The 20,698-nt window shown below is 36.8% G+C and overlaps 1 protein-coding gene across 1 annotated transcript in view; it reads left to right on the top strand.

The window, feature by feature from the left end:
- Positions 1-20,698, top strand: part of FBN2 (fibrillin 2) — a 264,006-nt gene that overhangs the window by 131,274 nt on the left and 112,034 nt on the right. The window contains exon 8 of the mRNA XM_037138205.2: positions 8,831-8,956. Within this exon, the coding sequence (XP_036994100.2) occupies positions 8,831-8,956 (126 nt within the window). The remainder of the gene's footprint in view (positions 1-8,830; positions 8,957-20,698) is intronic.

Raw genomic sequence — 20,698 nt, 5'->3', positions numbered from 1 at the left:
TCTCTTTTTCTTTTTCTTCGTCTTAAAGCAAGCTCTTTAACATTTGATGCAGTACTGGTTTGGTGTTAACAAACTCCTTTAGCTTTTTCTTGCTGGGAAACTCCTTATTTCTCCTGTGATTTTAAATGATAGCCTTGCTGGGTAAACTTTTATTTCATGTAGTTCTGGAAAAAATTCTCTTGTTCTTTCATTTCATATCTATTTCTTTGTCTTTTCATTTCAGCCACTTCTTTATATTTTCTGCCTTAGAATATTAAATTAATGAGATGTTAAACTGATCAGCTATTAATCTAATCAATCTGTAATCAGCAGTCAGGCTGAAGTACCACGGGGTAGGGCAGAGTAATTCTGTGGTTGGGGCTGTTGCTCCCTCTCAGGCTGATACCATTCAGAGAGGAGTGCACTGCATGAGAGGGATGGCTCCTGCAGTATGGGGGATGGACTCAACATAGGAATTCTGGGGCTGCCACCTAGTTCTTACACCAGAGCCACCAACCCCAGACTCTCCTCAGACATCTCTAGTCCGCTCTACTTTCTCTTTGCCATCACCCAGGATAAGTGGCTGCAAATGAAATTTTGTGCTTTGGCCTTTTAAAAGTCTCTCTGTGTCTATGGCCTTCTCTCCCTGGATGACAGAGCTGCTGCTGCTTTTCACCACTGGATGTTATCTGGGCTCCTTTCTGACTCTGGTGCTGTAGGCTGGGGCCCCACACATCTTAGGGGGAACCCCTGGATAGTGAAATATCCCTCTAGCACTTCAGTTGCTACCTGTGGGAGCCAGCCGATCCCCTCACATCTCCTCTGCACTCTACTAGTCACTTTGCACTCAATGTTTTCTTCTGTCTGTTCATGGTTATACGGCCTCTGTCCAGCTAGTGTTCAGTTGGTTACTCAAGATGATTTCTCTACCATTGAATTTTAATTCTAGGCTGGTCCTGGGAGGTTAGCATAGCTTTCACTTACCTTTCTGCCATCTTGGATCTCCCTACAACATAATGGAATTAAATAAAAGTAATTAGTAACAAACAGAAGGGAATTTGGAAAATTCATAAGTATGCCAATATTAAGTAACAGGCTCCTAAATAGCCAATTGTGTAGGTAATCACAGGAAAACTAGAAAATAATTTGAAATAAATGACAACAAACACAAAACATGCAAAACTTGTGAGATTTATTCAATGTAATTTCCCACAGGGAAATTTATAGTTCCTATATTAAAAGGAACTTCAAGTTAGTAGTTTTACCTTACACTTTTAAGAAACAAATGAAGAACAGCAAACAAAAAATCAAAACAAGCAGGAGGACAATAATTAGTAGCAGAGTGGAAATAAGTGAAATTGAGCTTAGAAAACTAAAGAGACTATCAACAAAAGCAATAACTGGTTGTTTGAAAAGATGAACAAAACCAAGAATCTTTTAGGCAGACTAAACAAGGAAAAATGAGAAAGCTCAAATTATTAATCATGAATGCAAGAAGGGACATCACTACTGACCTGTAAAAATGATTATAAAGTAATACTATGAATAATACTATGCCAGTAAATTAGATACCAAAAACAAACAAAAATTCTAGAAAGGCACCAACTAACAGGCTGACACTAGAAGAATAGAAATCTGAGTAGATTGTAACAATTCATTATCAACAGGATATAACAACTAAAAAAATTGAATTAATAATTAAAAATTTTACCACAAAATAAGAAAATCTTAGGCCCAGATTAGTTTCAATAGTAAATTGTACCAAACATTCAAAGAAGAATTAATACCAACCCACCATAAACTTTTCCCCAAAATAGAGACCATAGGAGTGCCTCCCAATTCATTCTCTGAGGACAGTATTACTCTGCTACCAAGACCAGAAAGAACATACCAGAAAACTATATAGATTAAATTCTCTTATGAATGTAGATGTAAATATCCTCAAGAAAATATCAGCACCAAATCGAGCCACATCCAAAAGAGGATTATACATCATCAGTTAAGAGTTATTCCAGGAATGCAAGGATGGTTCAGCATCTGAAAATCAGGTAACATAATAATAAGTAGAATAAAGGACAAAAAAATGATAAACAACATTCTCAACCTGATAAAGGGCATTATGAAAAACTAGCTAATGTCATACTTACAGTCAAAATAACTAATCTTTCCCTGAAGATCAAGGACAGAACCAATATTCATTCTCAAAATTTCTGTTCAACACTGTTCTAGAGGTTCTAGTTAGGACAATTAAGCAAGAAAAGGAAAAAAAAGTATCCAGGTTGGAAAGAAAGAAGTAAAAATGTCTGTTTGCACATGACATACCTTTAGTGCATAAGGGGTCAGCTAAAATGAATAAGGTGTCCGCTGAAGTAGAGAATGTATCCTGTGAAACACCATTTGAACCAGTAAATGAGTTTAGCCAGGTTGCCATTATATCAATATATAAAAATGAATTATATTTCCATACACTAGTGGTGAACATTATGAAAATGGAACTAAAAAAATTAATTTAAATGGTATAAAAAAGAATAAAATGCTTAGTAAAAGAATTTATACTTTATAAAACCTTGTTGAAAGAAGTGAAAGAAGATCTAAATAAATGGAAAGACATCCCACGTTTATAGACCAGAAACCTAAGAAGGCAATACTTCCTAAAGTGGTCTGTAGATGGAACACAGTACTTGTCAAAAACCCAACTTTTTTTTTTTTTAGCAGAAATTGAGATCCAATCCAGGTCCATAGGGAAATTTATATAAAAATCATGTATCAGATATGAGATATATATGAAAAACTCTAACACACCAATCATAAAAAGACAACTCAACTAAAAACCAAGCAAAGTAATTGAATAGTTTCCAGAGAAGATATATAAAAACCAATAAGCATATGAAAATGTGCTCACATCATTAGTATGAGGGGAATGAATTCAAACCAAAACTACATGTGATACCACTTCACACCATTACAATAAAAAGATAATGATGAGTGTTGGCATGATGTGGAGAAATTGGAACCTCCATTTATTGCTAGTGATACTGTAAAATATTATAGCTACTTTGGGGAAAAATTGGCAGTTTCTTAATAAGTTAAACATAGAGCTACAATATGACTGAGCAGTTTCACTCTATGTATGTATACTTGAGATGAAAACATATGTCCATAGCAAACTAGTCTTACCCAAATGTTCATAATAGCTTTATTTGTAATAGCCCCCAAATTGAGGCAACTCTAATATTCAGGAAGTGATGAATGGGTAAATAAAATCTAGTATACCCATACAGTGGAGTATTATTCAGCAGTCAGAAGGAATGAAGTACTGATATATGCCACAACATGAGTGAACCTTGAAAACATTATGCTCAGTAAAGAAAGAAGCCAGTTACGAAGATTAGATATTTTATGAATCTACTTATATGAAATGTTTGAAACAGGTGAGAAAAAGTAATATTAGTTATAGGTATATTAATTATAGATTAGTTATTGCCTAAGGCTTAGAGGAAGGTAGGAAAAGTGACTACTAATGGAATAGAATTACTTCTGGGGGCATGAAACTGTTCTTAAACAAGGTTGTTCTGATGTTTCATAGCCCTATGAATATACTAAAAACCATTGAATTTTATACTTTAAATGAGTGAATTTTATTACCACACAATTATTATATTTTTTAAAAGCTTTATAAATATACAATGAAATTCTGAATACAGTTGATATACACCTTGCTTTCAAAATCTGAAAAAGGAAATGAAAACAATAGTTTTCCATTACAACTTATTTTATCATCTCAGTAATGTTTATTCTTCCAAAATTTTGAAATATTTAGCAATTTATTGCATTTAAATACAGTGATAAATATTTCTATTTCCAAAGTGTTCTAATTAATAGAAGTTGAATATAAAACAGAAATAGGAAGTCTGTCCAGAAAAAGTCCAGCCATTGTTAATATAATAAAAATGGTTTGTGTGACATCAATGTAACCTGGCAGCCAAGGAGTGTAGACTGAAATGCACATGCTTGAACAATGATGACTTAACTGTACTGGATATTGAGGGTGGTAGACACCATTGAGTGACCATGTATACCAGGTGGCCATCACATTCAAAATGACTAAGCAAATAGAGCAATGAATCTGAATCAAATTTTGCATTAAGCTTGAACATTCCTCCATGGAAACTGTTCCAATGATTCAGAAGCCACAGCTATGGGCAACTGGTGATTGGCTGCTTTATTACAACAACATGTAAGCTCATGCATCACATCTGCAGAGTTTTTTGGGAAAACATCAAATTACCCAGGTGACTCAGCCCCCCTACAGCCCAGATTTGGCGCCCTGTGACTTCTGGCTTTTCCTGAAACTGAAATCACCTTTGAATGGGAAGAGATTTCAAACCATTGATGAAATTCAGGGATAAATGATGGGGTGGCTGATGGTGACTGAGAGAACTGTGTGAGGTCCCAAGGTGCCTACTTGGAAGGGGACTGAGGCATCATTGCCCTGTGTACAGTGTTTCTTGTATCTTGTATCTTCTTCAGTAAATGTCTCTGTTTTCCATAGTACATACTTGGATACCTTCTGGACAGACTTCGTATACCTTTTTATACCAAAAAACTATGCAGAATAGTCCAAGTACATAAAGTTCCTTGGCATATGTGGAAAGTTAAGATGCTAGGAACACTTTTTTAAAACAAAATTTCTTGTTTTATTTGTTCTAAGTTCTCTGTAACACAGTTGTTACATGGATTGCTTTTATGTATGAGGTACATATTGGAATTGACAATCTCTAGGGCAGTGTTCTTAGAATTGTGATATCTGAGATCACACTTAGCACTACTTACCAAATTATTCATTATATTCTGCTTTGAGTAAGATTTACAGTAAATGTTGTAAATGTCGGTTGACAAATATGAGGTTATGTGGTTTGGCAGTCAGTGACCTGTCAGATGGTTTTGCTTAGATCTAGTTTTCTTTCTCAAAAAAAAAAAAAAAAAAGAAAGAAAGAAAAACGTGTTCAGCCCCTTCAAATTACTAAACACTTTCCAGTCCTCTTTCTTTACTCTTCCATGGCGCACTTAAAATGCCCTCCTTTTTGACAGTGTTTTTCCTTAGCCTTCATTCGTCACACTCTTCCCCTTATTTCCCTGACCTTTCCTTCCCAGCCTCCTATACTGGTTTTTCTTCCTTTGATTTTCATTTGACAATCTTGGTTCTTAGAATGCCCATCTCAAGCACAGTTCTTTTCATCTATGTGTCTTCTTTGAGATTTTATTTATTCTTATAACTTCAAAGTGTATTTCATAGAGTACAATCTGATGATAAAGCAGAATGTACATCTTTATGCCTTACATCTGTACTGAGTTTCAAATTTTTAGGTACATAATTAGAATTTCTGCCTTTTACATATGTCAAGTCCAAAATGTCCTAGACTCAATTTAATCTCAAAATATGTTTTTATTTGTGCATCGCATTCTCTGTTAATACCACTACTATCTTCCTTGTCAATCAAGCTAGAAGCCTGAGATATTTATCCAGTTGCAAAGTCCTGTTGATCTCTCTCTCCTTCTAGATAGCTCTTGAATACATGCTCTCTTCCTTATCATACGGCTTACTTCAGGCTATCATTTATCACTGAACTATTATCTATGTATGTTATACTAAGGATTGTCTTTCTAAAATATTGATTTGCTTCTGTCATGCTCTGGTTTAACTTAAACTTTTTCACTGACACCATTAATCACCTCAGAATAAAAGCCACAATCCTTGGGAAAGATTTCCAGGCTTCAGTATGTAGCTAACTAGTTAAGCTTATTTTCCATCAATTTGCCAGCCATTCTGGTATACTTTTCATTCTGCAGCTGTGCCGTATTTTCAGATGTATTTTCACCTATGCTGTTTTTGCTTTTGTTTTTGTTGTTGTTGTTTTACTATTCTAAAGCTAACTGCATTTGCACTGGTCATAGTAAATGAATAGTTTCGGGTCTCTAGGCCTATTCCAATCACCACATTCTCCTGACTAGGGGAGTCCTTCAAAAATAGGCATGCAACTTAATTGAGGACATTAGAACAAAAGGGAAGATTTGCTTGGTTCTCCTTGGAGAACTTTTTTCTGTCCAAACAGTGAGAACCACAGGAGAGACACCCTCACCTCTGCTGGTTCTCCCCGTCAGAGGTCTAGCCTACAACTGCTACAGCCATTTTGCTCTTATCAGCAATGAAGTCAAAGCACAGAGGAGAGTGTAGTCAAGCACATCTCACAGAAACTGAGCGAGAGACATTGGCTTAAACTGACCCTGCAGTCCATGCCCCCTCTGAACTTCCACATATGTAAGCTATTAAATTTCTGGTTTGTGTCAGTTTGAATTAGTTTGTCTGGTGTTTGCAGACCAAAGCCTCCAAACTGATAAATAAACTTTAAAAAAAGTTCAAGGAAATGTAGGTGGAGGCACAATAGCTATGCAGAGCATGAATGAAAACAGTTCCCATTGTTAAGAATGCCTTTTCCCATGAGTAGCCCTAGGCACGCTTGCATACATCTAGGCAATATACACTTTTTTTTTTAGAGAAGATAATACTTCCAAATCTGATTATGACATTTGCTCTTGAAGAAATAACACTACAAAAGAGCTAAATACATGCATCCTTCTTAACATAAATGTTAATGCTAAATTTAAGTTTGAAATGATGAATAAATTTTGGGCATAACTACATATAAATGAAGTCAAGAAAGAAAAAAATACCAAATGTTTTAATTTTTAAAATACGGGGAAGGAGTATAGCCCAAAAATAAATGAAAACCATTCTTATTTTTCACATAGAATTCTTAAATACTTTACTGACAGCCTTTTACATGTAATTATTTTGAATCCAACCTTTTAAAATTCCTGTTTAATTCTAAGGAGAATTGTGAAATGTGGAGTTTTTGTACAGTAAAATATTTAATACAAAAACCACAAATTTAACATCATTCCATGTGTTCTTCTATGTTCCAGATTTTTTTTCCTTAGAAAAGAAAATGTCAAACATCTTTCTATTTTGTACTTTTTTTTTTTGTCAGGAAGGGTATTTGGAAGTTAGAACACAAAGAAGTTCTTTATCATGAAAGGAAATGCCTGGAAATAAGAGTTAATGCTTAAATGAAAGACTTGAGTTCCTAATTTTTAAGAATTTGGATTAATCCTGGGCCCCATAAGTGCCCTGATTGTTGGTACAACATTAGATGGAAGGGGATCAGAAGGCGAGTTTCTTGGTTCTTCACGTTTGTGCTTCTTGCTGCTGTACTTTGTGCTTTTCTCTCTTCCCCTTTTCCTTGTCCAGGAGTGATTGATGAATTTATCTGATGATCCAAGTACAACTGTCGTAGTGTCTTTTATTTGGGAAATTAGTTCAGTTTTATTAGGATGTGGTCTTAATTTTGCACACATGGTTTCATTTGGTTGGATTAAGCCTGATGGTAACTCACCACATTATATATTTGCTGCTCATGGAGTTAATTCATGTTGCAATTCTGATCTCTCGTGGGGAATTGGTAGATTTTTGATTCGTGCAACTATGCCTCTGTGGCTAACTTAAGCCTCAAATGAAGATGTTATTTCAGAGAATGTCCAAATCTGTTAACTTGTTTATACACATATTCCAAGAAGATGCACGCGCATATAGTTATTTTGTGATGCAGCTTGTAGGCAAGAGGGACTTCTCAGAATAAATGGGAAAGAAAAGAATGAATAAACTAATAGAGGAATTCAAGAAAGGCATTGCCAACTATTTTTTTTAATGGTGAGGGTTAAAGTTTTTCTTGTATTTATAATAATAGTATCATTTTCCTGTGATTGTATTGATACATTTCTAAAAATTAAATGTAACTAAAAATCTGAAAAGAAACTAAATGCTCAGATTCATACTTTAGTAATTATCTGCTTGTGGCTTTTATAACTGGTCCCTGCATTCACTGGTCTTTGTGAGCTCTGCTCCTTAAAAAGGACAGCCAACTCCCAGCATGCATGGCTGCATTTTCCTTACAATGCCTCATTTCCTTTAGTATGTATTAGCAATTAGCTCCCGGTGTACCCGATTGTAGCTTTGTTTGACTTTCCACCTCTCTTTGCTTATTGAACTAGAAGAAAAGTACATTAAAGCTTATATAAAGGGCCAGGTTTCCTGCTTTAGTGAAAGTTTAAAAGAAAGCGGACCTTTCATTAATGTGAAAGGGAATAGACTAGTCCCAGAATTGAGTGAGCTGAATGAGTTAGTAGAGAGGTACAATAGGAAAACTGGACACCTCCCAAAGCCCCTAGAGTTTGCCCTTTGCAATGTTTCTGTATTATTTTAGACGAAGTTAATTACCAGAATGTCACATATGCCCATATTCAGATGTAAGTACAAAAAACATTTCTTGAAGCCAAATACAAAAACAAAAACATTTGCCACCTTTCACTGATTCAGATAATTAGTGTGAAAATTAGTTATAAAATTTGAAAATGCAACTACTCCATATTTTAAAATATAATCCTTGTATGTGTTTCTTTTAAGGGCTATAGTAGGATATTTCCTAATTGATGTAGAATGGAAACTAAAACATTGACATTTTTACTTATTTCCAATTTAAATTGCATATGGGAAGAAAAAGGATATAGAGTTTGCTTTAGTTGGCCTTATTTTACTGCCATGGGAATTGACTTTCATCTCGGTTCCCATAGATATGTGTGAGAAATTCTTTAGGGTCTGAAACAAGAGTATCTTCAGGGTTATATGATCTGACCTAATCAACCATGAGTGCTCTCATACTTGTTTTTATATCCCTTTTCCAAGGTATTTAATAAAGGCCTTTCTCAATCGTCTTCTCCTCCTTTCCTTGATTAGACATTAATGAGTGCAGCATCATCCCTGGGATATGTGAAAGTGGCGAATGCTCCAACACCGTGGGAAGCTATTTCTGCGTTTGTCCACGTGGATATGTAACCTCAACAGATGGCTCTCGGTGCATTGGTAAGCCTTGTATTTTTGAAGGCACAGTACACTGCTTCTTTATAATGAGAGAATAGCCCAAACAGGTATGAAGATGGCAGTGATTATAAAACCATTGGGAAAGTGGCTGAAAGAGTTGTTTAAAATAGATGCTACCACTATTGAGAGCTTGATAGACCAGGTGCTCTTTGCTAAGACTTCAGTTTCAGAAGCCATCTGGGTTTATTTTATGTTGTCAGGGTCATTTTGGAAATGAGCAAAAACTTCCTCGAGATACTGTTCTTGACCAGCTTTAGAGCACAAAGGCACGAGGGAGGTTTTTAAAAATCTGCTTTTGAGAAAGAATGCAGTAATTAAAAGTTCTTTCTGTTGCTATGAATCATGAGTGTAGTCAGTTTCTTGTTTACTTAGATCTTGTTTATTCTAGTGAAAATAGTTATTATGAAAAAGAAATTGATACCTTTAACTAACTTTCAGCGTATTCAAATTAAAACCAAATATATTTGTATGTTCTCCTTTGTTCAGAAAGATGGAACAGTGCTTTGGTCATGTGCAGGTCAACCATTGTTGAGTAAGTCTTAGACTTTACGGGCATTAAAGATTCATGTGATGCAACCCTGGCTGGTGTGGCTCAGTGGGTTGAGTGCTGGCCTTCAAACCAAAGGATCACTGGTTCGATTTCTAGTCAAGGTACATGCCTGGGTTGCAGGTCAGGCCCCTGGTTAGGGGAGTTCAAGAGGCAACCACACATTGATGTTTCTCTTCCTCTATTTTCTAAAAAAATATATAATCTTTAAAAAAATGGTTCGTGTGATTCAGTAATTAGCAAAATTAAGTCAGCATCCAGGTTTACTAGAGGATGGCCACTGGGAGAGTCTCGTAGCCCCACCAGGAGGATATGTGTGCAACTAATTGACAGGGTCCAAATGAACTGGACAGATGAAATACAGGAGTCAGGGATGAAAGCTAACGGTCCTTTCCCACCAACACAAGGGCTGTGGCCAGTGGGAGCCAGTGGTAAAATGCATTTATATGCCAGTCCTTGCTATCCAATAGTAAACATGAGAGATATAGATGCCGCCTTAGAATACCGTATTGTCATCGTACGTGGCAGAAGGTGGCACTACCAGTAATGGAAGAAATAGTGGTGGTGGTAGTAAAAATAACTACTACCACTTAAGAAACATGTATCATGAATAAGAAATTGTATATCTACATTACCCGATTAGCTCATAGCTTTGGGGCCTTGGGTTAGCTACTGACCTGTCTATACTTCAGTTTCTCCTAGTAAATTTTTAGTAAAATATTATTACTGTTACTATTACTATTACTATTACTAATACTATTACTATGAGTAGGACAAGGGCATGCCTACACTGGACCCCATATATTATGCTTTGTAATTCTTACAATAGCCCTGTATGGTAGGTATAATTTTTCAGATTTATAAATGAAGGAACTAAGGTTTAGAGAGGTAAGGTGACTTTTATTACAAGGCCAATAAATGCAGGTAGGGTTTGAATTCAGGTCTCTCTGACACCTGCATGTGTGTTACTGTGACACAACACTGCTTTCTCAACCACATCAAGGTGTCAGGGACCCTGTGCCTACATACCAAGGTCTCCAGTGTGTCTCCAGTGTGTTTACTCTTGGGCCAGACTGTGAGCTCTATTAGGTCCTGCCTTAGGCAGCTTTATGTCTATGTAGTACCTTGCATACAAATGTGGGCTTAGTAAGTCTTTTCTGAATGAATAGGCTAACCAACAAATCAATGAATGAGGTAATATCAAATGTAAGGATGTTGCGTTGGTTGATAACTGCTTTGCACTATTTGGTGCCCTGCTGGACATGGGGTGATAGCTTTGAGTTGTGGTCCTGGAGGCCCAGAGCCTGCGTGAGCTCCTGAGAGTGAGGCACAGTGAGTCCTGTGCTGAGCACGAGTCCCAGTTCATTTCAGTGTCTGCGTCCTGATCCAGGAACAGAGGAAGACCCTCGAGGAAGGGAGAAGAATGCTCTACAAGTATGACACCAATGTTAAGATTAAGGAAGCAGTTTAAAAGTTTTTTGAATAACTATGTTGTATTTGGAGTAAGTTTGTGTTTTTCATATAAGAGAAAAAAAATAAAACTAACATTTTAATATGTAAGACATCTTTGGCTTTGATTTTTTAAAGTCTGAGTCTGTATTTTCTTAGATTAAATTTATTTATGATGAATTATATATGTCGTGGATATTTCCATCCTATTGATTTTGCAAACCAAAAGGCCTAGCTGAGGACTTTCAGTTGATCCTGAGGGCAGCGAGAACCCATCAAGATTTCTGAGCAGGACAGAGGCAAAAATGGGAGAAAAACCTGGTTTAAAAAAGTGAGGAACATCTTGATACAGTGATGTAGAAAGATATCAGGCTGTGCTGCTACCACACCACATGGTATGTGAATGATGAGTGTTGATTGCATATGCGTGCTCCCATTTACAACAAAACACTTGAAAGATAACCCAAAACTCCTAAAAATTATTTAACTAAAGGGAAAGGGAAGATGGAGATGAAGCAAAATACCAAACACTGCATTAGTGTTAACTGTAGAACCATATAAAAGGTGACTGTGGGAAGAGGATAGTAGTTTTAATGAAGAAAAAATGTCCCAGAGAGAGAAGATTAGACAGTGAGGAAGAGACACTTTACTATTTTAAAGGAGAAAGTAACCCTAAGAGCCATTGTCCCAGATTCTAGTTAGTCTAGTATAATGGAAGCATGAAAGCAACATGAAGGCATTTTAGGAATAGCAAGAATCAGTCAAGGGGAACCCATGTTGGCTCCAGACCATGGGTTCTGGAGGGGTGGGGGCATGGCAGCCCTTCAGGATCAGGGGATGAAACCTGAGACAATGGTTACCATTTACTGAACAGCCATTATCACCACTAGTATTCTGACCTGAGCTAACCTCATTGCTGTTTTCTAGCTGAACCCTTTATTTTTAATGAGCAAAGCTCACTCAACAGGAGACATATTTATTTCAAGGTACAACCCCCAAATTTTACCAAGTTTTCATCACATTGCATAATTAACAGTTAGTTCTCTTAAATCAAGTTTAGACTGAATGTCAAGCCATGAAGCAAACTCTGATAATAGTACCATTATTTTACTTCAAGATAGATTTATATTTTAATCAGAGGAGATGGATTGCTTCCTCTTTTTCGGTGTGGCTTTAAAGGAGACTTCATGTAAACCTTGCTCAGGGAGTGTGGTAGGAGACTATTGGAGGAATAGACTTGTTTTCATTTCTGTGATGTATCTATCAGTCCTACAGTTAACATATACCAAGCATCAGAAGGATTCGTCCTGACACTGTAATAAATATGCTCCATCTGCCTCTGCCCCTAATAATTCTCTATTCAAGGAGATGGCATGCATAAGTCAACTCTAGTTATTTCTATGGGGTATCCTTTTCTTATTTCAGTATTCTTCCATAGGACACATTTTCAACACACATAGTACTTTATAAGGACCGTGCAGTTTTAAGGTATGCAAAGCAAAGAGCCTAACTCCTAGCCGCTGTCTTGCTTTTGAAATACATTTTTTAGGAGACCTTAACTATGAGATATCACACTACACTGATCTGTATCTCATCCTGATCTGTCTTTGACTCAAAGGATTGGAGGTAAATGCCTTGCCTCTCTGATGTTCTTAGAAGAGAATAATTGCAGAATTTATGAAAAAAGTTCTGATTTACTTTCCAACCCTCTTTCTCTGCCCCTCCACCTTCTCACCAGTGACATGGTTTTCTTTAATACATGTTATCAGACCAACCAGAGGCTTCCAAACTATGGAACAGTAGTTGTTTATATTTATTGAATTTTGAAAAGCCTCTCTTTGACATCAGAAATGTTTTCAGACCCATGTATGATGATAGTTCAGTATCTTGGAGAATATACGTAATGAATTTGTATTTTATTAGTCACAGTGGAGTCTCTGTAAGTGGCAGTCACGTAGTGCCTACATATTGCGGGGTGTTTCTCACATGCATTGCAATGTCCAGTGTGAGATGTGTGGACCCCTCCCAGTACCATTGCAAACCCCAAGTTTAGGAGTGGTATCCGCAGATTCCTGTTGGATTCCTGATGAGCAACTACTCTTTTCAGTACATACTCATTTACTTCCAATGTGCTGTTGTATTTGACTCCTGAGCTGTTTAAAGTATCAGGAGTTTTTCTAGTTTGCAAATCTCCCAGATGGGCTTGGGAAAAGATGTGTTTTCTCCAGTTGTTGCATAGATATATCCATTAGATTAAACTTGTTAACTGTACTATTATAATTTTCTCTGTATCTATTGAATTTTGTTTGTTGTATCTATCAGTTACTGAAAGAGTTGTATAAATATCCCACTGTGATGGTAGATATCTCAGTTCTTCTGTGTGGTTCTTTAACTTTCTTTTTTTTTAAGATTTTATTTCTTTATATTTAGAGAGAGGGGAAGGTAGGGGAATAGAGAGGGAGAGAGAGAAACATCAATGTGTGGTTGCCTTTCATACACCTGGCCCACAACCTTGGCCCACAACACAGGCATGTGCCCTGACTGGGAACCAGGGAACCTTTGGTTCACAGGCTGGCGCTCAGTCCACTGAGTTACACCAGCCAGGGCTTTGTTTTATATATTTTGGTGCTGTGATATAAGATGCTGAATGTTTAAAGATACTGTATTTTCCTGGTGAATTGAACCTTTTTTCAATATGTATTGACTTCAACATTTTTTTCTTTTCTTTTTGGTCAATTTCCATATATTTTCTCTTGGTTATTTTATCTCATTATTTTGTATCACATTTTATGAGTGGAAGTGTAATATTTAAATATATGCTTGTTTTATATTTTTCCTCTCACTTTTTTTGCTTCCTTATGTTTTTTTATTTAATTATTGTTCAAGTACAGTTTTCTATCTTTTACTTCCATCCCAGCCCAACTCCCCCGCTTCCTTATGTTTTAAATGTGTCTCTTTGAAGAGTCAAAATATAAATTGTTTTTGCACAGTATGAAAATCTTTGTCTTTTGAGATTCATTGATATTTATTATAGTAACTGATGTTTTAATTTTTAAATGTATTTTATTGAGTATGCTATTATAGTTGTCCCATTTTCTCTCCTTTATTCCCCTCTGCCCTGCACTGCTCCTCCCTCCTGCATCCTCCCCCCACCCACCCCCACTTAGTTCATGTCCATGGGTCTTACCTACTAGTTCTTTGGCTTCTCTATTTCCTATACTATTCTTAACCTCCCCCTGTCTATTTTGTACCCACCATTTGTGCTTCTTATTCCCTGAATCTTTTCCCTCATTCTCCCCCTCCCCTCTGAGTGCTCCCTGTAATCTCCATTTCTTTGATTCTGTTCCTGTTCCAGTTGCTTGCTTAGTTTGTTTTTGTTTTTGTAGGTTCAGTTATTGATAGCTATGAGTTTGTTGTCATTTTACTGTCTGTATTTTTTATCTTCTTAAGTAAGTCCTTTTAACATTTCCTATAATAAGGACTTGGCGACAATGAACTCCTTTAACTTGACCTTATCTGGGAAGAACTTTATCTTATCTCCCATTCTAATTGATAGCTTTGCTGGATGGCATAATCTCGGATGTAGGTCCTTGCCTTTCATGACTTTAAATACTTCTTTCCAGCCCCTTCTTGCCTGCAAGGTCTCTTTTGAGAAATCAGCTGATAGTCTTATGGACACTCCTTTGTAGGTAACTGTCTCCTTTTCTCTTGCTGCTTTTAATATTATCTCCTCCATCTTTAATCTTGAGTAGTGTAATTTGATGTTCTTTGGTTGCAACTTCTTTGGAACTCTCTGAGCTTCCTGGACTTCCTGGAAGTCTATTTCCTTTGCCAGATTGGGGAAGTTCTCCTTCATTATGTTTTCAAATAACTTTTCAATTTCTTGGTCTTCCACTTTTCCTTCTGGCACCCCTATGATTCCAATGTTGTAGTGCTTAAAGTTGTCCCAGAATTTCCTAAGACTCTCCTCATTTTTCAAATTCTTGTTTCTTCATCCTGTTCTGGTTGAATGTTTATTTCTTCCTTCTGCTCCAAGTTGTTGATTTGAGTCTTGGTTTCCTTCCATTCACTGTTGGTTCCCTGTACATTGTCCTTTATTTCACTTTTCATAGCCTTCCTTTTTTTCCTCTATTTTGTGACCATACTCAACCATTTCCGTGAGCATCCTGATTGCTAGTGTTTTGAACTGTGTGTCTCATAGGTTGGCTATCTCTTCATCACTTAGTTGTATCTTTTCTGGAGTTTTAATCTGTTCTTTCATATGGGCCATTTTTTTTTTTGTCTCGACCTTCTGTTAAGTAGTAAGGGGTTGAACCTTAGGTATTTACCAGGGTGGGGCAACCCACATGTCTGCATTGTGGTGCTGTATGTGGATGAGAGATCCAAAAGGGAACGGTGATGCTTGCTGGGCTCTTGGCCAGCTTTCAGTAACTTTTTCCACGACCTACAAGCAAATTGGGCCCTTCTGGTGCTATTCCAAGGTGGGTGGGTTTGTGTACATTCTAGGACACTGTGGATCTCTCTAATGAACTCTCCTGTGTGGCTGGGAGTTTCTCCTGCTACTGCAACCCCCTCAGGTTCTTACTGCCAGAGGTTTTGAGGCTTAATTTCCCTGCACTGGAACCCTGGGTCGTGTGGTCTGTCTTACTCCCCGTGTTTCTTCCCTGTTTATCCACATGGAAATGTGGGACTGCCTGGTCCTCCAGCCTCCGCCTTGCCCATTCCAGTAGTGTCCTCCCTGCCCCAGCTGCTTGTCTTTGCCCTCCTACCTGTCTGAAATAATGTTTCTTCTTTAACTCCTCCTTGGTTGTTGAACTTCCATACAGTTTGATTTTCTGACAGTTCCGTTTGTTTTTTGTTTTTAAATTTGTTGTTGTCCTTCGTTTGGTTGTACGAGAAGGCGACATGTATCTACCTATGCCTCCATCTTGGCCAGAAGTCCTGATGTTTTTATTTCTATTAACGTCTTTGTGCTTCCCACTTATCTTGCTTTTTTGTTACCTTTTCCTTTTTCTTGCCTTTTTTTAAAAATTTATTCAGGGTTCCCTCTTTTTTTACATTCCATTCTTTTTATTATTTAGAAGTTACATGCTTTATTTCTGTGGTTTTTGTGGTTATCCTAGCTGTTTTCATATACATATGTAACTTTAAGTCTAAAATTAATCTGTTTTACCCATATATAAATAATAAAAGATATTAGAATGGTTATACTTCGATTTTCCTCCCCCAATTTAAAAAATTCTAGCCACTGTCACTCCCTCTTTGCAACAAATTAATCATTATTTTTGCTCTTCGATATATTTTAGTGCCTGTTTAGATTTTAGCCAATTACCTAACAATATTTTTTCCTCTTCATTCTTTTATGCATTCCAAACCTTCTACTTGAAATCATTTTCCTTTTGCCTAAAGCACCTTTTCAAAAATTTCCTTTAGAAAGAAACTTTTGGTGGAAAATTCTGTTTTTGTATTCATGAAAATAACCTTGATTTTCCCTCTGGAAAGATGGCTTTTTGGGATATAGACTGTTAGGTGGACAGTTATTTTTATCTCAGTGTACAGAAGATACTGTGTCTAGCATCCATTGGTATATTAAAAAGTCAGGGATTGTTTAAATATCATTCTTGAGCAGGTACTCTGTTTTTTTTTTCTTTCTAGCTATTTTTAAGGTCTTCACTTTTCCTGTATCACTCTGCAGTTGCAGTGATAGGAACCTGTGGATTTCTTTTGTTTTTCCAACTTTGGATTGGAAAAATAAAAAGGAATTGAAATAGGAATTCCTAGATCTGAGATTGTTGCAACTTTGTTAGAAAGTTCTAAAGGAGTATCTGTTGAACATTGCCTCTCCCCCAGTCTGCTTATTAACTCTTTCTAGTACTCCTATTAGACATGTATTATCTTTTGAAACTCTTGTTCATATTTCTTAACTCCTTAACATTTTCTGTCTCTATCTCTCTGAACTACACTGAAGTTGATTTATTCAGCTGCATTTTTCAGCTCAGTGATTTTCTTTCATCTGTGTGCAAAACTATGCAATATATTCAGTGAGCATTTTATTTCAGTTATGATCATTTTCATTTATAGAAGTTTCATGGAATTCTTTTGTCTCTTTCCTTGTTTATAAGCTCTTTTCCTTTGTTCATGTTTTTATATTTTAATTGCCTTAAATTAATATAATTTAGTTATTAATTAACATTTGATAAATTATCATTAGTTAATAAGTCAGAATTGGTGTGAACATTCCAGTATCTGAAATTTGCAGTTTAATCTGCTAGCTTTTTTTTTTTCATTGAGTCTTGTTTCTTTATGTGTTATTTATATACTTATTATTTCCCTGTTGGCTACTTCTTTTTCTTGGAACTTTATTTATGGGAATTCCTTAAGACCTGGTGTCAGTATTAAGTCTTCAGTGCTATTAGCTTTTGCCAGTTGCTTGCAATACTTCTACCTGAGGACATGTTTATATTATATTCCTCCTTTGAAGTTTTTCAGACCTAATATGAATTGAGACATCAAAGCTATCTGTGTGAGGATGAGCTTGTGGTAACAGATTCTTAGGAAAGATCTTTCTTCTCTTCCACCCAGCACTGAGGCAGTGACAGGCAAGTCTCTTAGCTGCCCTTCTCTTTATTAACCTTATACTAAGTGTATAGCTCTCTGGAGCCCCTGCTTTATGAGAGAGTTCCCTATTACATTTGTATTGGAAGTGAGAATGTGGGCTCTTTATTTCTTGTGCTTTGGGTCCTGTGAAAGTATCAGAGCTGGAATTTAAAGTCTCTAGAGCTTTGCAGAAGCAAGCCCTAAAGCTGAAAGCTTTCTGTTCACTTACCTCCTAAAATTCCTGTTTTCAACTTCATTTTAAGACTTTTTTCCTTTCTTTTGCACCAACTAGGTGATGTATTTTTTAAAATACTTTTTTGTATTTATCTGGGATATATCTATTGGGAAAGACATTCAGAGTGATTAATCCACTATTCTGTTAGAAACAGAGCATATATTATTTTATTAAATTCACTAAATATAGTTGCAAAATCAGTTAATATTTTGATATAAACCTGGGTCTACTGATTCAAGGTTATTGTTTTTTCTTCAAAATTTACCATACTGCCTCCTCTTTTTATTTATTTATTTTTTTAGTTTTTATTTATTTTTATAGAGGGGAAGGGAGGGAGAAAGAGAGGGAGAGAAACATCAATGTGTGGTTGCCTTTCACATGGCCCCCTACTGGGGACCTGGCCTGCACCCCAGGCAGGTGCCCTGACTGGGAATCAAACCTCCAACTCTCTGGTTCGCAGGCCTGGGCTCAATACACTGAGCTATACCAGCCAGACTGCCTCCTCCTTTTAGAGACCTTGAAGAAATAAGTACAATTCAACCTACCTTGTTTCATAATCATGATTATTGTTCAAAGTTTAGGACTTTCTAATTTGTATCCTGTCCTGGAGTAGTGTAGCAATTGAGTAAATCTAGGAATATGACACTTTGGGTTCATGTAATGAATATCCCAAACCTGTGAGGTATATGAAGTGTCTGCAGTGTCTACATGCATGCATCCAATTCGTACACCTGCCTCTTGAGGTATGATGAGGTTGGTTTTTAATAAACCCTTTGTAAGTCGGAAACTTAATATACCTCACCTACCAAATATAACATCATTGCTTTGCTTAGACTACCTTAAATGTGCTCAGAACACAATATACTGAAATGCTGGCAACACCGTATACTGTAGAGTGCCCATTGTTGACCGTGTTGACCGTGTGGCTGACCAGGAGCTGTGGCTCACTCCCACCGCCCAGCATCAGCAGAGTGTAGCACACCACACTTCTGTAGCCTGGGAAAAGATCAAAATCAAAATTCAAAATAGAGTTTCTACTGCATACATGTTGCTTTCACATATTTGTAAAGTCAGAAAATCATAAGTCAAACCATCATAATGTTGGAGATCATCTGTACTTTGCTTTGGACATACATGCTGGGTTTCTTTGGGGAAGTGGAAGAGCTACTGTGATTCTTAATGGAGTATCATAAGGCAATTCATCTATTTAACAATAGTTTAGAAGCAAAGCAACCTGGGGTATCCTATGGACCATTCGAGAATATAGTATATTTATTTTAAAGTATATCCAATGCAAAAAATTAGGCTCAACCTATTAATGGAATTATTTATAATTATAGTTTCAAGTGCATTATTACTATCAGCTCCTGATGGTTGTGCTACATCTTTCTTCTTGTGGCCATAGACAATATGTTCTTTGAAAGCATCTTGATAAAAGTTGAACAATGTATAGTGAATGAGACTCACCGGCTTTTCATTGTTTACAATAAAAGCTTCAGTTATAAACCCATAGTTTACAGATTATATTAATATTTTGTCTCTGTGCATTTTTACTCTTTAGGTAGTCTTTTGATGATGTCTTTTAGCCTTTATCTGCCATTCTGATCCTTTTCCACTCTGCGGCCAGAGTGACCTTTATTAGAGTCACATTTGATCGTGTCACTTCCCTCTCCCCAGTCCTGCAAGACAACACACACACTCATCACAGCAGTCCTGCCAGACCCAGCAGTTACTCTGAACTTGCACCCTACTTTACTTTACATTACCATTTGACAAAATCAGTGACCCCCTGGTTCTTGAAAATGTCTCATCCAGACTCATGGCTTCCAATACCATGTATGTACACTGATAAATTCACAGTTGTGTGTCTTCAGTAGGACCACTCCTCTGGGTTCCAAGCTCATATATTTAACATCCTAAATATAACACATTACAGACAAGCCTTGAATTATGCCCTCTGGTCCTACTTCTTCCCTTGTTATCCCCACCCCGGCTATGTAAGTTGAAAACTCAGGAAGTGCCCTCTTTCCCTCATTCTCCACACCCACGCAAGTTCCCACTAGCTGTGCTTTCAAAATATGCCTGCCTTGTCATTGTCTTCACTGCCACCACCCTCATCCAGGCTACCATCATCTCTCACCTGAAGGTCTCCAGTGTTATCTTCATAGGTCTTCCTGTGCTCACTGCAGTTAGTGGCCAAAGAGATTTTTAAAAAATATAAACTATTGTGTTTCCTCTCATTTAAACCATCCAATGACTCTTAAAGAACACTAAGTAAAATCCAAAGTCCTTCCCTAATGGTCTTCAGGGCTTTATGTGATCTTGCCTTTGATATCTCCCTGAGCTCATGGTCTCCCCCTTTTGCATGCTTTTCTCTAGTCACATTGGACTCTTGTTTTTCACACATATGGAACATACTCCCTTTTCGCTTTGAATAGCTCTTACTTTGGGTAACTATATGATTCATGATTTCACTTTATTCAAGTCTCTTCTCAGATGTCTCTGTCTCAAAGAGATGCTTCTGATCAGCTTTTCTAAAATAGACCTATATCGGTCAGATATGGCTGTGTAACAAACATCCACAAAAAAAAAATCTCAGTGGCAAACAATAGCACACATTGGCAGGTCAGCAGGGGATTGGATGATCTTTGATGGGATGGGTTTTTGTTTTCTTTCAAGGTCCAGAGTTATCTGAGTTGGCTTCTCCCTACACAATGGGCTCATACCTACTTCATATCTTTCGTGTTTGTATCTCTGGGATGTGGCATGGAACAGGTGCTCAATGAATGTATTTGCCAGTAAATAAGTAAAGGAATGAATCAATGTAGCAGAAATTAAGAAAATAAATAGATCCCCAAGAGATTAAATAAAATAACGCACTTCATTTGTATGAAAC

The sequence above is a fragment of the Artibeus jamaicensis genome, unplaced genomic scaffold, assembly GCF_021234435.1.
Source record: "Artibeus jamaicensis isolate MK-2021 breed Jamaican fruit bat unplaced genomic scaffold, CSHL_Jam_final contig_402, whole genome shotgun sequence".
NCBI lineage: Eukaryota > Metazoa > Chordata > Mammalia > Chiroptera > Phyllostomidae > Artibeus > Artibeus jamaicensis.
Note: the sequence above shows the minus strand (reverse complement) of the source record. Positions and strands in the feature narration are given on the sequence as shown.